General features: G+C 39.6%; 1 protein-coding gene across 6 annotated transcripts in view; it reads right to left on the bottom strand.

The window, feature by feature from the left end:
• GRIA4 (glutamate ionotropic receptor AMPA type subunit 4) overlaps positions 1-10,421 on the bottom strand; it is a 273,775-nt gene extending 263,354 nt beyond the window's left edge. For 3 of the 6 annotated variants that reach the window (XR_015749727.1, XM_026675626.2, XM_026675625.2), the window contains exons 1-2: positions 10,071-10,336; positions 8,790-8,948 (exon numbers count right to left, since the gene is read on the bottom strand). Coding sequence is in view for 5 of the 6 variants with exons in the window: in XM_026675626.2 (XP_026531411.1) it covers positions 8,790-8,948; positions 10,071-10,158 (247 nt within the window). In the remaining variant the exon portion in view is untranslated. Of the gene's footprint in view, positions 1-8,789; positions 8,949-10,070 lie in introns of all 6 variants that reach the window. The other 3 variants (XM_087966209.1, XM_087966208.1, XM_026675627.2) reach the window with 3 other exon arrangements.
• Between the last annotated feature and the right edge of the window lie 5,337 nt (positions 10,422-15,758).

Raw genomic sequence — 15,758 nt, 5'->3', positions numbered from 1 at the left:
ATAGATGCATTTAAAACTTTTCTATTCCAATTATTCTCCACACTGTTCTAAACAGTGAACACTTCTAAAGCCTAGCTGAAATGGGTAGGAATTATTAGCAAGTCTCATTCTTTGCTCAGTAACCCCATGCTTTAAAAAATAAATTGACAAAACAAGTAATAGACACTTTAAAAAAAAAATCCCTATAATTTTGAGATTTGTAAACTTTCATAGATAATAGGTAAATTGGACCCACCAATAAGTAGAGTTGAGGCATTGGCTTGACATGGAGAGATGCCCAGAGATGAATGGAACCAAGGGACCTGTTGTCAGTGTTCCAACTAACAAACTCCAAACCAGAGGTGGGATTCAAAAATTTTAACAACCGGTTCTGTGGGCGTGGCTTAGGTGGTGGGCATGACTTAGGTGGTGGGTGTGGCTTAGGTGGTGGGAATGGCTTGGTGGTCATGTGACTGGGTGGACATGGCTTGGTGGTCATGTTATTGGCTGGGTGTGGCCAACTCAACATCACTCACATCGAGGCATGCATCTCCTCGCCTGGCCTCTCATGACTGTCGGGATGCTGCAACAGTCGTAAGTGTGAAAAATGGTCATAAGTCACTTTTTTTGAGTGCCATTGTAACTTTGAATAATCATTCCACACAAGCAAAGTACCAGCAAAGGAAGGGGGAAAAAAATGCCAGAGATGTTCCTGAGACAGGAAGTCTAGTCCTGCCAAGAATATAGAAAGGGTTAACGGAGAGGCAGTTTCTGTAAGCAACACCAGAATGTTTCCTTCCTGCCTTCCTTACAGGATTAGGCCAGTAATTTCTTCTAACAACCGGTTCTCCGAACTGCTTAGAATGTTAACAACCGGTTCTAGCAAATAGGTGCAAACTGGTAGAATCCCACCCCTGCTCCAAACCAATAAACTCCAAGACAAACATCATTTCATTTTATTAGAGTTGTCATATTGGCTCATCTGGGAAAACCCGAATCTGAGAGTTCCAGGTTTTCCCTTCCCACAAGAAATGCAAAGATCTATCCCCTGCACCCATCAGTCCATTACGTGGCCCAATCAAATCTTCATCCCCACTGGAGACATCCCTCCAGTCACTCTCCACCAGGTTCAGGGCAACATGTCCTTGACTCTCTGAGAAGAATGTTGTTGTGTCTAAACTTCTAACTCACTACGAATTCCCCCCTCCCAAATTCCCAAGCACCAAATGTGGCAGCCTCGAAGCTTCCGAGTTTAAAAAAATGGCTTCCAAGGCTGACACTTGCACCATGGACTTATCCTGCTGTTCTCAGGAACAACAAAGAATGATGTCCCATCATCAAAGCTGGAGATAATAACTCCAGTAGCCATATATAATGGCTACTATCTTCTTTGTTTTAAAATATACTGATCAATACTAATAGAACTTAATGGTAAAGCATTATTCATGTTTACAATTTAATTTTTGAAAAACAAACAAAAGCATTTAAATTTCCCTGGGCTTGAAATATGTCATAAACATACACAAGTAAATGTATATATTAGTAAATGCCCAGCTATACATCTAATTTAACATTCCAAATGCAATTACCAAAAATTATTAAAATACAGAAAAAAATAGACAAATTAGTTTATTATGTCCCTAAAGTTTTCCATTGCTACTAGAAGGTCACCTATAAGGAGATGCATTTTTAAAATAGTTTCACTGATTTATGTCCCCAAATCATTCACAATAGTTGTAAGTTAAAAGTTTGCTATAACAGGCCCTGGTCAATTACATGACTATAGGATTCTAAACCAGATGACATTTTCAAGTTGTCTGCAAGAAAAGTAGTTGCAGTTAATGTTAATAAACTGCTAACATGATCCTTATGATTGGATGAGATATTCATAAGGGTAGCACTGGAGCACCAATAGAACAAAACGTACTTAACTAGAAATTTATCAAGTTTAAAAGTGAATCTAGGATTATAGAGTGAAATTCAATCCAACTAATCCAGTTTTCAGACTCCTCTTTCTGGAGCCTTTCAGTTTGTGCACCCATATTAATCTACGCCAAGAACCAGACAATGATACAGACCATCAACCACTTCCTTGAATTATAATACAAACAGGGGAAAATGTTATCCATATATTGATAGGTCCAAAACGCCTGAAATAGTAACCCAGTAGGTTCAATTAGTTATTAGATAGCAGGGCAAAATTGTCTACAACACTTCTCTAGGAAGTCCCAAATGTGCTTTTCCAAAAGGAAATTGGACTTTCTTGGTTTTTTCTATCTATTCTGATTGATAGAAGGATACAAGTCAAAGCTTTAAAAAAAAAATGCAATCTTTATATATACACTTGCTCTGAAATCCAAACACCAAAATGATCCCAAATGAACAATGACAATAATCCAATGAAACTTTGGGAAAGGGGGATTTTTTAATAACAACATAACTAAAAAGTTCCTCACACCTTCATAGTTTGGGAAACCCTGCTCTTCAAATATAACCAGTTTATTTTTGGAAAAGATGATTAAGTAGATTACATTCAATGGATTATTGGGTGGGGCAATCGAGACAATGTGACCCTTGTTGTAATAGCTTCTCCCAAGTGGTATAGCTGTAGCCTAATCTTTGTCTTTAGAAAGTAACAACAGCAATAGCACTTAGACTTATATACCACTTCACAGTGCTTTCCAGCTCTCCCTAAGCAGTTTACAGAGTTAATATGTTGCCCCCAATGATCTGGGTCCTCATTTTACTGACCTCAGAAGGCTGGAAGGCTGAGTCAACCTTGAGCCAGTGAGACTCAAACTTCCAAATTGCTGGCAGCTGGCAGTCAGCAGAATTAGCTGCAATACTGCATTCTAACCACTGCACCACTACGGCTCTTAGTGGTTAAAACAGTGTTATTCAACAGAGCTATTGTCATGTGATTATCTTCAAAATGGTCACTGGTAAGAGCATATTATACTTAGTTTTTATTTTATTAGTTGTTTTAATAGTTGATTGTACAAACAATCTCCAGGCATAGTAATGAAGCCAAGTAAGCACCCCAGGACTAACAGTAGATATAAAGAAGACCAATTAATAACAGCTATAACACCTGCCTTAGAAGTGACAATTAAGAAATTGAACAAATGAATAGCTTCTATCCTTTATAATTGACTAGAGTTATAATTGACTATAATTGCAAGAGTAAGGAACCAGCACACAAGAAATATGCTGCAGACCAGCACTTTGTAGAGCAACTAATGAAGGCCTTAGAAATATTCAGGTGCTAGGATATGCTGTACCTACAATGATCAGAATATGCAGACTATGTTTTTTCCAGTGATACACTATGGAAATGGAAGTTTGGCTTCCAGGAAGCAGGCTAGAAAGGCTATTGATAACTTTTGAACTTAGGTGTTGGAGAACTCCAGAAAACCCAGAGTTTTCATTCAAGACACCAGCAACAAATCAAATTCTCATGGTTTAGATACATTATCCAAAGACCACAGATTCTCTGGAGAAATCTGTAATGCTGGAAATATACAAGGAAAGGAAGAGGATGACCCAGCAGCAAGGTGTGTGGATTTAATTATAGCAGCAATGAATACACCACTAGCAAACTGGACGCATCATGTTGAGGACAGATTTTCCTGGAGAAAATCTATTGGTCTCCAACAGTTAACACAAACTTAAAGGTATATAATCAACCAGTCACTTATATTAATTGCTGTTGTTTTTTGTGGAGATCACAAAGGGTCACTTTAGTATGCAGTCAATACAGAAAGAAATTAAAGAAATATTCCATATAAGTCTGTGAAATACATTTGAACATGAGGGTTATATTTGGAGGCTGTTTTGATTGCTCTAACATTTGCTTTATACATTTGTTTACTTGGGTCTGGGGGGAAAATAATGTATGATGGTTACTCCTCAGTTTGGGAAAACCTTATTTTCCTCTCTAGAACATGCAAGTGCATTAGTGCAGCTCCTCTTTAAAGCAGCAATGTCTTTATTCAGGCTTCTACATGAACCTGAAAAAAGATGGTCAGATAAGTTAAAGATAGCATATTAAATCAGCCATTTCTTTCAGATTTAAGAAAACTGAAAAATCACACATTAAAAAGATGCAACATTCGCATCACTGCATGTTGAGATGGATGGATATGGATAGATGGATGGATAGATAGATAGATAGATAGATAGATAGATAGATAGTTAGATAGATAGATAGTGGGTGGGTGGATCGATGGATAGATAGGTGGGTGGATAGATAGATGGATGGATGGATGGATGGATGGATGATACAATAGATTTAGATCATCACCATCTTTTAACAATCCCATAATCCCTTGTGGGGTGGAGTCTGGGCAACTGAATGGGGCTGAGTGTTTACTGGCCGGAGGCCCTTCCTGTCACCAATGCAGAGCTATATTCAGTAGATATATTCTCATTGTGCCCAGAGAGAGAAATATCTACCTCTACCTAGGATCAAATTCAGACAGATATATATCGAACTACCTTTGCCTGCTCATTCTGAGAAATGTCCCTGCATGATAATGTTTGGGGATACTTTCCTAACACCTTCATGCATTATCTTTTCAGGTATGCTTCTAAATAGCTTCTAACGAACAAGAGGATCTTAAATATTGACACCAATGCATTTGTGAATAACACCAAGAAATTAGCCAAGTAATGCCAGAAAACCCTTTTACACTATCTTAGAATTGCAGGAATCAGAATAAATCCATGCATTTATTTGTCAGTGCAGGTATACAATCAGAGTCTTTTGAAGTCGATGATTCACTCAAACATAAATTCTGTCCAGACACAAAAGAGTGGAATAGTAGAAAAGAAGGAATATCCCATAACACATAAGTAACTTGTAAAATGTAAAATAGTAGGAACCAAATATAAAAAATAATTTGACGATATTGTCACCAATAACTCCAGTGCAAATTGAATGCTAATCATAATTATCTCCAAACTGTTTAAGCCAATGCAGGAACAGGAGCCATTACAGTGCTTACAGTCATCAATCATACTCTGTTGATTAGCAGTATTAAATGCAAACCAAACAGTGGGGAGTAAACTGATCTAAACATCTTGGTGCAACGGAGTAATATATAACAGCAAATCATTTGTTCATCACACTGCTACGATTAATAATACCTTGATTATAAAAGACACTGCAAGTTGTGAAAATCTGCTAAGTTGTGGAATTAATCCATTGGTTTCTACTATCTCCCTAAAGCATAACTAGCCAGCATTACCTCAGAAATTCCCAAGAAATAGATCTCTCATGAACTGCATGCAGGTTGCTTCAGACAAATCTGATTAAAAAGAAGGTAAGAGAAGCTGATTGAAAAGAAATACAACCAATTGTGTACGTAGCTGTAGAATTTACCTATAGGACAGCCTAAGGACAAATAAAGATTTTCAGATGAAAAGCATCATGTTTACAGAGTGAAACAACCTAATTTTAGAGTTATCCTTCCTAACTTGGCTTTGTCCTCTGTTGTGCAAAAGAAATCTGACAATAGTATTGCAATTTTGCAATGTGTTTCCCATTAATTGCCTATTTTGGAAAGAAAAGTCCTCAGACAAGTGCAAAAGCTTGCTCACTACACATATGTTGGTATGCTTGTTTTCCAAACATATTTTGGGTATGTGTTCTCAAAACACAAACCTTACGTTGTTGAAGTGTACTTAACTCTATCATAATAGTAGAATGTATCCCTATATATAAAGATTAACATCATTATAAAAAACATTTTAGTCAGCTTATAACCCTGTTCTTAAAGGTAGAGATATAACCTTTATATTGATGAAATTGTCTATGTCCATATTCAGCTAGACCTATTTCTTTAAGTACACTTTTCTCCCATCTGCAAGAAAACACAAGAGCAATGTATGAAAAGCCTAACACATAACAGGAAGACATGTGAACTATACTAACATAAATAATGTCATCTTTATTGAACCACAATGGAATCTATATGTTCAAATCATCTGCTTTTCCTATATCTGAGGGCCTGGAGAAAATTAAAATAGAAGGAGCATGACATTTATTCAGAGCAAAACAAATATTGTAGTTACAAAACAAACTAATGTATCAGAGTGGGAAATTTACTTGGCTCCACATGTTTCCACAGGATCATGCCTGATTTGTGTAAATTCATCTTTTGACACAGATCTCTGTGTTTTGTTTATTGCCTTTAATTCCCCAAATTGTCCAGATAGTGCAGCTTCAATAAATAACTCCTTCAAAAGAAAATGAAATAAAACGAAGTGACCACATCTTAAATCTTTGAGGTTTGACTTTATATCAATATTCATTTATGTCCAATAGTTGTCAGCTGAGAGACTTTTATACAGATTGGTTTTTAGAACTACTATACAAGGACACACAAACACACACACACACACACACTTATGCATTTCATCAGAATTTCTGTTAATTTTCTCCTTTTTCTGCACACAAGAGTCAATACAAAATTATGTTTGACAAAGAGTCAGTTTGATTTTTATACTGTACATGCTTGCCACAGTCTTAGTGCATTTTTCCATAAATATATTTAATTAGGTTAGAACATATCACACATCTGTGCTCTGGAAGCCTCTGTCAACCCAGCTAATGCAATCACATGGAAACCAATGTCCTCCAGCTATCAGACAATTGATTTTTGCAGGATTCTGCTCTTGTGTAGCTTAAGGGACATGCAATATGTTCATTCATTTGTTAGACCGTTCACCCTTACTTCATTAAGAGGGTATATTTAATATAAGATTGAAATATTCTGTTTCCTCTTCTTCAAACACCAAAAAGAACTGTTCTTAAAATATGTACCCAAAGCTTAATGTTTAGTTACCATCATATATCATATATATATGATATGATATAACCAATGTAATTTCAATCCATTTGAGGAGGAATATGAAATACATTCTGAGATACCTTCCACTGAAATAAATGGGATTTCATTTCATTGACATTGTACCCAAAGGGTACAACTTTGAGATTTTTAAAAAATGTAACTGGAATGAATAACTTGGGTATAGTCTGAAAGAGCACATGTAAATTATGCAGATTTTTCTCTTCAATATTTTGTATATATGATATAATTTATCACTGATGCATTGTTGAAATGTGCTATTGATCTAATATTGATGGATGACAAAAACAGTATAGGAACAATGAGTAAAAACAATCACATAACCCAAAAGAAAATAACCTGTAGTCTTAACTTACAAATATCCAATCCCTAAATAAAAACAAATATTTTTTTAGACATACACATACACTATAGGTCACAGGAAAAATCTTCTATAGTACTACAACATATATTCTCTAAAACTGTAGAGGATTACATAGGAAGAGTTTCTGCAACTTATTGGTTAAGGGCACTTCAACCTGTGAACATGCAGTATGAATTCCAGTTATGAAATTCATATCCACTGCCTAAAAACCATTGAGGATATTGCAACCCTTCTCCCTCCAAAACACCTTGGAAAAATCTTTTCCTACAATATACAATATAATAATTGACATGTAATGCAGCAGGGGTATTTAGCATAAAAACATCTGAAGATGAAGAGAGCAAAACTTTCTTAATTGGGAAGCTTCCTTGTAAGGTCAGGTAGAACTTAAAAAGAACTGCTCCATTTCACTTGGCAGTTGTCCTGCAGTTCCTCTTTGGAACTGGGTTAAGGCTCTCGTGTTGATATTTTGATTCAAAACAGTGTGTTGCATATTAAACCGCCAAAGCTCCATTTGAAAACAAGGAATATGCTTTAAAAACCTTCGGCACCATATTCCTATTTTTAACACCATGAAAGAAACAGTATCTGAAACTTCTTGTTTAAGGATCATATATCTTTAGAGAAAATAGAATCTGAAACCTTTTTTTAAGTTTAGAAGAAAAAGAGGATCTCAACATGCCTTATTTGTTGTAGTATTGCAGGTTTACAGTCCACTTATGGCTGGCTTCTACCCTAAACTTCAAATATATCTGATATATTTATGTGACTTTTTATAGAAAAATATCACAAATATTTTTAGCAATCTGGGATACACCCAGTATGGTCTTCAGAAGCATCCCCTTTTAAAATCCATCACATTTAAGCGCACCCTTTCTCTTTAAACAAGTCCACATACATAAATGCACATATACAGAGGCATAATTCCAGTTATGTGTTCACTCAAGTAGATCAGACATTAACTTGACTTGACACCAATGTATGGATGTATGAAGACATATCCAGAGGATGTATGCATTACAAGATAATAAGAGACATTTACAACCCAGAATATAGGAGCAGGGCAGCCACAAGTGACATCACCAGACCAACTGCAGTGTCAAGTCACTCCAATATATAACCATGCACATCATTGCTCTCACAGTCTCCTCTCTGCTCTCAGAGATTAGGAAACACTTCTGATTGCAAATATCAGAGCTACTTTCCAAACACAGCCAAGGATGCCATATCTTGTTGGCATACAGGAAAGATTGTGGAGGTTGCGAAATTGATCAAGACATTCGTGTTTTTAAAAAGATCTACAAAATGCATCACCATAGAAACTCAAAAGTAAGAAACTACAGTAATAACACTAAAGTAAATGCCATATCCAGTTATTCAATACAAGTCAGCCTAAGAGACTTCACCAACAACAGAAAGTAAAGGTTTCAATGCATCCAGGACATGGGGCTTAAAAATTCAAGGGTTTGTTGTTGTTATTGTTGTTGTTTTCATCCCTAAGGGATGTAACTATACGGTGTCTTCATTTCCCTATCATGTGATCATAACTTTAGACAAACAATTATTTTACTTACAGGCATTTGTCACAGCGAAGCTATTTGCTGTTTCGATGTTGTCTACGTGAGGAACCAAATTAAAAGGTGCTTCAGATGCATTGGGGCTGGTGTTGTGAAGAAAAATTGCTAATCGAAAAGCAGTATATTCCTGATCTGTGTTTCTGATGAAGAGACCACCTATCAATAAATAAATAATAGAAAAGGAGGAAAATGTATCCGTTATTTTTTATGCCAACCCTTGTAAGTAGCTTTCTCATTAATCATAAAATTTATGTTTATGAACATAAAGACTCAAAGCTTGGGAGACTTTTAGAATCCCAGTTTCTGATAGGGTTTTACCATTTACCTTTCATCTATGTCTAAATTGGCCCTCCCCATCTAAAGCAGCAGGCAGATTAAAGAGAACAGGGCTCCCAAAATACTGGCAAAGTACTGAAGAGATGAGAGACCTTATGCACTCATATACTACAAGGTATGCATTCCCTTTTTATGGGCTGACACTAGGAAAGGGTAAGAAGATTTTTTTTGTTTTTTGGAGGGGAGGGGAGAGAGAGAACATCAAGAACTTTCCTCTTCTGCAGCCTCTGGGCAGGCAGGAAGTTGCTTAGCCTTATTAACAGCATCTTTAGGAGTGCACGAGAAATGATGCAGTGGTTTAGCTGGAACTGGAAGGAATTCAAGGGCTGAGTCCCATTCAAAAGAAGGAGGAAAAACGAAGGCAAACTGAAACGCGGCAGAGACAAGTAGGATAGGGATGCTTAGGGAGACCTTTAAAAAAGAAAGAAAGAAATCGGAGCCAAGTTTTCAAAGTAATGGTACCCAAGTCTATTCTAACACCAACAGCAGCTCCGGGGCTCCTTAACAAATAGCTTGCTGCAATGGGCAGGCTGGGCTAGGAGGAGGTTTACGGAGCATCTTGGAGAAACGGCGCATTTCATTCATGATGGGAACATCTTCCCAAGTTTGAACACACATTGCACACATGCATAGATATAGATATCCGTCTTGCCGACCATAACAGGCAGAGCCACTACTCTCTTTCCCTCCCTCCCCCCCTGCCACCAGCCCACCCTGCATCCCTGCCTTCACAAAGACACGTGAGGGGACGAGAAAGGGGCACACGGGGACACTCGATTCCCCCTCTTTTCCGAAATGGAAAGCTGTGGCCAGGAACGGAGTTGCCCATCCACTTTCTCCCCTCCCTCCATTCCGTGCCACCCCGCCGGGTTCAACGCTCCCTCTCCCCGCCACCACCACCACCACCACCACCACTCGCCTCCAGCCCCATGCAGCGCTTACCTATTTGCACGCTGCTAGGAAAAGCGCCCATTGCAAGTCCCCAAAATCCAGAAAACAACAAGACAAGCTGTCTGCAAATAATCCTCATCTTCTTCTTTCTCTTTGCCTCCCTGGGTCTCCTCCTCCTCCTCCTCCTCCTCCTCCCGCGCTCTTCCTATATGTTGTTCAGAGAGGCATTGAGGATGTGATGGGGGGGGGGGGGTTTGATGTCGGGAGAAGGAAGAGGGGGGGAAAGGAGGACTGGACACCAAATTGAGGGGGGGGAATGGGGAGGGGAAGCCAAACGAAAGGGAAAAGGGGGAGGGAGAGAAAAGGGTGGCTGGTCTCTTCTTCTCTTTCTGTTTTTTTTTTCTTCTTCTTCTTCTCCCCTCCCTCCCCGCCTGCTCGCCTGCCTTTCCCCCAACCCCACTCAGCAAGCCATCCTGCCGAGGCGCCTTTTTCCCGCAGTCTCCATAACCTCGGCAGAGGTTTCGGTCCGACTGCAAAGGTTTCACGCGCAAAAAGATGGAGGAAGAGAGTTGAGCGGTGAGAGCGAGGAGCCTACTGGCAGCCGCCGCTACTGCGCTTGGAAACCTAGACCTGCGCTATTCCTCCCGCCTTCCTTGCTCCGGCCGCCGCTACCCTGCCTCTCCTTTGCTGTTTCTCTCCCGCCCGCCTTCCCGCCCAGGCTCCTTTCGGCAGACAGGCAAACACAGCCTCGCCACCAGAACCGCCACAGCGCGGTGGGCATTCCCTCAGCAGCGCCTCGGACGCCAATCCTGACTTAACCCCGCCCAGATAAAGGCGCTCAGAAGAGCCGAGCGACGGGAGGGAAAACGTGCCCTCGAAAGCAAGTTCGGCCGTCGGGCTGCTCCATCGCCTCATTGGCCTGCGCTCCGCCTGCATAGGCTAAGGAGGACTCGCCGGCCCGCCTAGGAGGGGTGGTTCGCACGTGGGAAAGCTTCACCTGCTGATATTGCAGGTGTGAACGGACTCCACAGAAACATTTGCCCTGAATTCACACACAGCAAGTTCAACCCGGCTGGTTGTGGAAGTGACATCTTGGATGGAATTCCAAAGGTGCTTCTTCAAGAGGCAACTGGACTTTCTGGTTTTTGTCTGAAGACATTTCGCTTGTCATCCAGGAAGCTTCTTCAGAGCTGGAGAAAGTTCTTGGATGGGAAGCTAAACGTCTTCAAAGAAAAACCAGAGAATCCAGTTGCCTCTTGAAGAAGCACCTTTGGGACAACCATGACCTGGACGACTGAGAATTTCCATAGACATCTAGGTATGCACTTTGGGACAAAAACCCTTCAGAGCTGAAGAAGCTTCTTGGATGACAAGTGAAATGTCTTCAAAAGAAAAAACAAGAAAGTCCAATTGCCTCTTGAAAAAGCATCTTTGGGGCAACCATGGTCTGGATGACTGAGAATCTCCATTGACTCTTAAATGGGATCTTAGCTTTTTGTGCATATGGACAGTTTAGGGTTTCCATAACTTGCAGGAAGGGGAGAACTTGGGCAGTAACTTGATTAAAGCTCATCGTATGGAGCTGCTGTTGGGGTTGAGGTGGAAAGGGGAGGGACGCATAGCTCATTCAGACTTGTAAGCCCTTGCTTAAAGCATCAGAGCTTCAAACCCAACAGCAGCTCCGTATAGTGAGCTTAACCCAGGTAATTAGCCAAGTTCCACCCTTGCTGCAAGTTATGGAACCCTAAGCTGTCCATATGCACAGAAAACTAAGTTCCTATCTAAGCTGTTGCTCCACAAGTAACCCGCTTGAACATGCTGTGTGGATTCAGGCCTTCTCTTTCCGTGGAATCCATTCACATGTGCAATATCAGCAGGAGGGCTCTCCCATGTGTGAACATCCCCCTCTAGGCTGGCCAGCGAACCCTCCTTGGCCTGTACAGGTGGAACACAGGCCAACGAGGTGAGGGACCATCCCGATGACCAGTTTCCTTGTACTTGCTTTTAGGGCACGTTTTCCCTCCCGCTGCCTGCTTGGCTCTTCCAAGCACCTAAATTATCCATAAGTTTCTCAGTTTTAGGCCACCAGTTGTTTTGGACTACAATTCCCATTGTTCCTTTTCTTTAGCACAATGAAGAGCAAGAGCAAATTCTGCTGCAAAGATAAGTTGTATTCTTTTTACAAGTCTGCAAGCCGTCACACATATGCAGGAATATCCACAGCATATGGTCGAGAAAGACAAGATGACAATTGTGACCATATGATCAAAGCTCTGTGCAACCCCATACTAAAATTAGACTGAAGTCATTCACACATTTTCAGCAACCGTTTTCACTTTTGTGACGGTAGACAGCCCTGGTTCCCAAGTCAGGATATACAGCTTTCACTCATGCCACCATGATAGTGTAACTTAAAAGAAACCAACAACGGTACAATGCAGTGTTATGTGAACTATGACATATAAAGTCCCTGGTTCAAACTTCACCTCAACTTTGAATTCATTAATCAAGGTACTATGATTTCGGAATAATACAAGCTCGTTTCAGGACTCTTAGAAGAGTCCTCTTATTTTTATACCACATGTTATATAAAACCCTAGTCTTATTCACAACTCCCACTAGTAGCTTTGTATGTTACAAATACCCTGCAAAATTCCACCCTGAGTAAGTCTATGCCTTTTTTGTTGTGAAATAAATCAGCTGTGCTTAAATATAAAGTGGAAGAAAAATAGTGGTTTCCTAATTCAGGGAATCCCAAATAAATTGAAATAGGGATCAATCTGTATGGTTCAGCATACTCAACCGGTGTGAGAACATAAAATATAAGAAGATCCTGCTAGATCAGGCCAATGACCCATCTAGTCATATTTTAGCAACCATCAATTCTCTCCCTCTCCCTCCCTCCCTCCCTCCCTCCCTCCCTCCCTCTCTCTCTTTTCTAAGTCTGCAGCATAATTGAAGCTTATATACAATCTAGTCAACTAATGGTCAGCACTAAATTGGTGCTAGATAAGAATCAACAGAATTCATGGTGAACCAGACTTGGATCTCTTGTGACAACTAATGACTCTAAGCTGATGATATATTTAACTCCACCTTCCAGGTCTGCCTAATCTTCTCCTATAAGAATTCAACAATCTCTTGGTTTCTAACCTGATGTCTTAATTACTACACCAAACAATCTCCATTGGACGTAGTAGTTAAGACATCAGGCTAGAAAGTTAAAAATTAATGCTCCATTATCCTCCTAGACATCAAGCTAGTAGTTAAAAATTAATCCTCCATTAATTTTTCTTGCCCCATTTAAAATATATAAATTAGCAGTCAGAATCACCTCTGATGGCAATACATTCATAATTATTTATGTGTAGAATATAGATGTATTTTTAATCTCCCTACACTTTGTTTTCTTGTATAACCTGTGTTTTAACATTATGTATTTCTGTCCACATTTTATCCCATGCATAATACATATCGGTATATATCACATCTCCCTTTATTTACCATGGCTCTAATTAAAGATACCCCAATTGCTTCAATCTTTCCTTGTAAGGGTGATAATAATTTTGGATGCTATTTTTATGCCTCTCTTCATGATTCCCCATAGCATGACTGATCAAAATGGTTTCCATAACTATCTGGAACAAACTCTGGTTTCAAAACAAAATCATAAATGCAAATGTATTTCTGCCACAGCACTTACAGGTGAAACTCGAAAAATTAGAATATTATGTAAAAGTTTATTTATTTCAGTAATGCAACTTAAAAGGTGAAACTAATATATGAGATAGACTCATTACATGCAAAGCAAGATAGTTCAAGCCATGATTTGTCATAATTGTGATGATTATGGCTTACAGCTCATGAAAACCCCAAATCCACAATCTCAGAAAGTTAGAATATTACATGCAATCAATAAAACAAGGATTGTACATAGAACAATACCGGACCTCTGATAAGCTTGCATATGTACTCAGTACTTTGTTTGGGCCCCTTTTGCAGCAGATACTGCCTCAATGCGTCGTGGCATGGAAAGCTATCAGCCTGTGGCACTGCTGAGGTATTATGGAAGACCAGGATGCTTCAATAGCGGCCTTCAGCTCTTCTGCATTGTTCGGTGTCATGTCTCTCATACTTCTCTTGGCAGTGCCCCATAGATTCTCTATGGGGTTCAGGTCAGGTGAGTTTGCTGGCCAATCAAGCACAGTAATCCCACAGTCATTGAACCAGGTTTTGGTGCTTTTGGCAGTGTGGGCAGGTGCCAAGTCCTGCTGGAAAATGAAGTCAGCATCCCCATAAAGCTCGTCTGAGGAAGGAAGCATGAAGTGCTCCAAAATCTCCTGGTAGATGGCTGCATTGACCCTGGACTTAGTGAAGCACAGTGGACCAACACCAGCAGATGACATGGCTCCCCAAATCAACACAGACTGTGGAAACTTCACACTGGACTTCCAGCATCTTGCAGTGTGTACCTCTCCATTCTTCCTCCAGACTCTGGGTCCTTGGTTTCCAAATGAGATGCAAAAGTTGCTCTCATCAGAAAAGAGGACTTTGAATCACTGAGCAACAGACCAGTTCTGTTTTTCTTTAGCTTCTGCTGTTGTTCAGGAGTGGCTTGACAAGAGGAATACGACATTTGAAGCCCATGTGTGTCTCTGTGTGGTGGCTCTTGATGCACTGACTCCAGCCTCTGTCCACTCCTTGTGAAAGTCCCCAACACTTTTGAATTGCCTTTTCCTGACAATCATCTCCAGGCTGCGGTCATCCCTGCTGCTTGTGCACCTTTTTTCTTCCACACTTTTCCCTTCCACATAACTTTCTATTAATGTGCTTTGATACAGCACTTTGGGAACATCCAGCTTCGTTTGCAATTACCTTTTGAGGCTTTCCCTCCTTATGAAGAGTGTCTATGATGGTTTTCTGCACAACTGTCAGGTCAGCAGTCTTTCCCATGATTGTGATTCCTACTGAACCAGACTGAGAGACCATTTAAAGGCTCAGGAACACTTTGCAGGTGTTATGGCTTAATTAGCTGATTAGAGTGGGACACTTTAAGCTTAGAATATTGAACCTTTTCACAATATTCTAATTTTCTGAAATTGTGGATTTGGGGTTTTCATGAGCTGTAAACCATAATAATCTCAATTATGACACATCACAGCTTGAACTATCTTGCTTTGCATGTAATGAGTCTATCTCATATATTAGGTTCACCTTTTAAGTTGCATTACTGAAATAAATGAACTTTTGTACGATATTCTAATTTTTTGAGTTTCACCTGTATTTTAAGGCTTTTTATCAATGAATGGGTATTTAAAAGTGCTCAAGTTGAACTGGGTTGTATCCCATGTACATATTGGATTGTTCAAATTTAGCAATTTGATTCTTCCATTAAGCATGAAATTCGACTTGGGGTTATACAGGATGCCCTCCATTATATACTGTATATTCTAAGACTATATACATAAATAAATAATTATTACTACTAATCCAACAAGCAAGCTCTCTAAAATGTTGATTTGAATCCCAGATTTTGAAAACCAAAATCAGATACATATCTAATATCAATTTCTGGCCATATTATCACTGTGTGCAGATCTGCATTTTTAGTGCCAACAAATAATCCCTGACATAGAGTTGAAAGGGGTTCCCATTAAATCATAATATTATGAGACAACAACATACTTACTGTCCTATACATCACTTGTGGCATGTTTTTAGGAACTAGCCTCCACAGCT

Source organism: Notechis scutatus, chromosome 5, assembly GCF_049901735.1.
Source record: "Notechis scutatus isolate UNSWTSFEM ecotype Mainland chromosome 5, rNotScu1.2, whole genome shotgun sequence".
NCBI classification, from domain to species: domain Eukaryota; kingdom Metazoa; phylum Chordata; class Lepidosauria; order Squamata; family Elapidae; genus Notechis; species Notechis scutatus.
The sequence above is the reverse complement of the archived record's forward strand: the minus strand, read 5'-3'. Positions and strand labels throughout refer to the sequence as shown.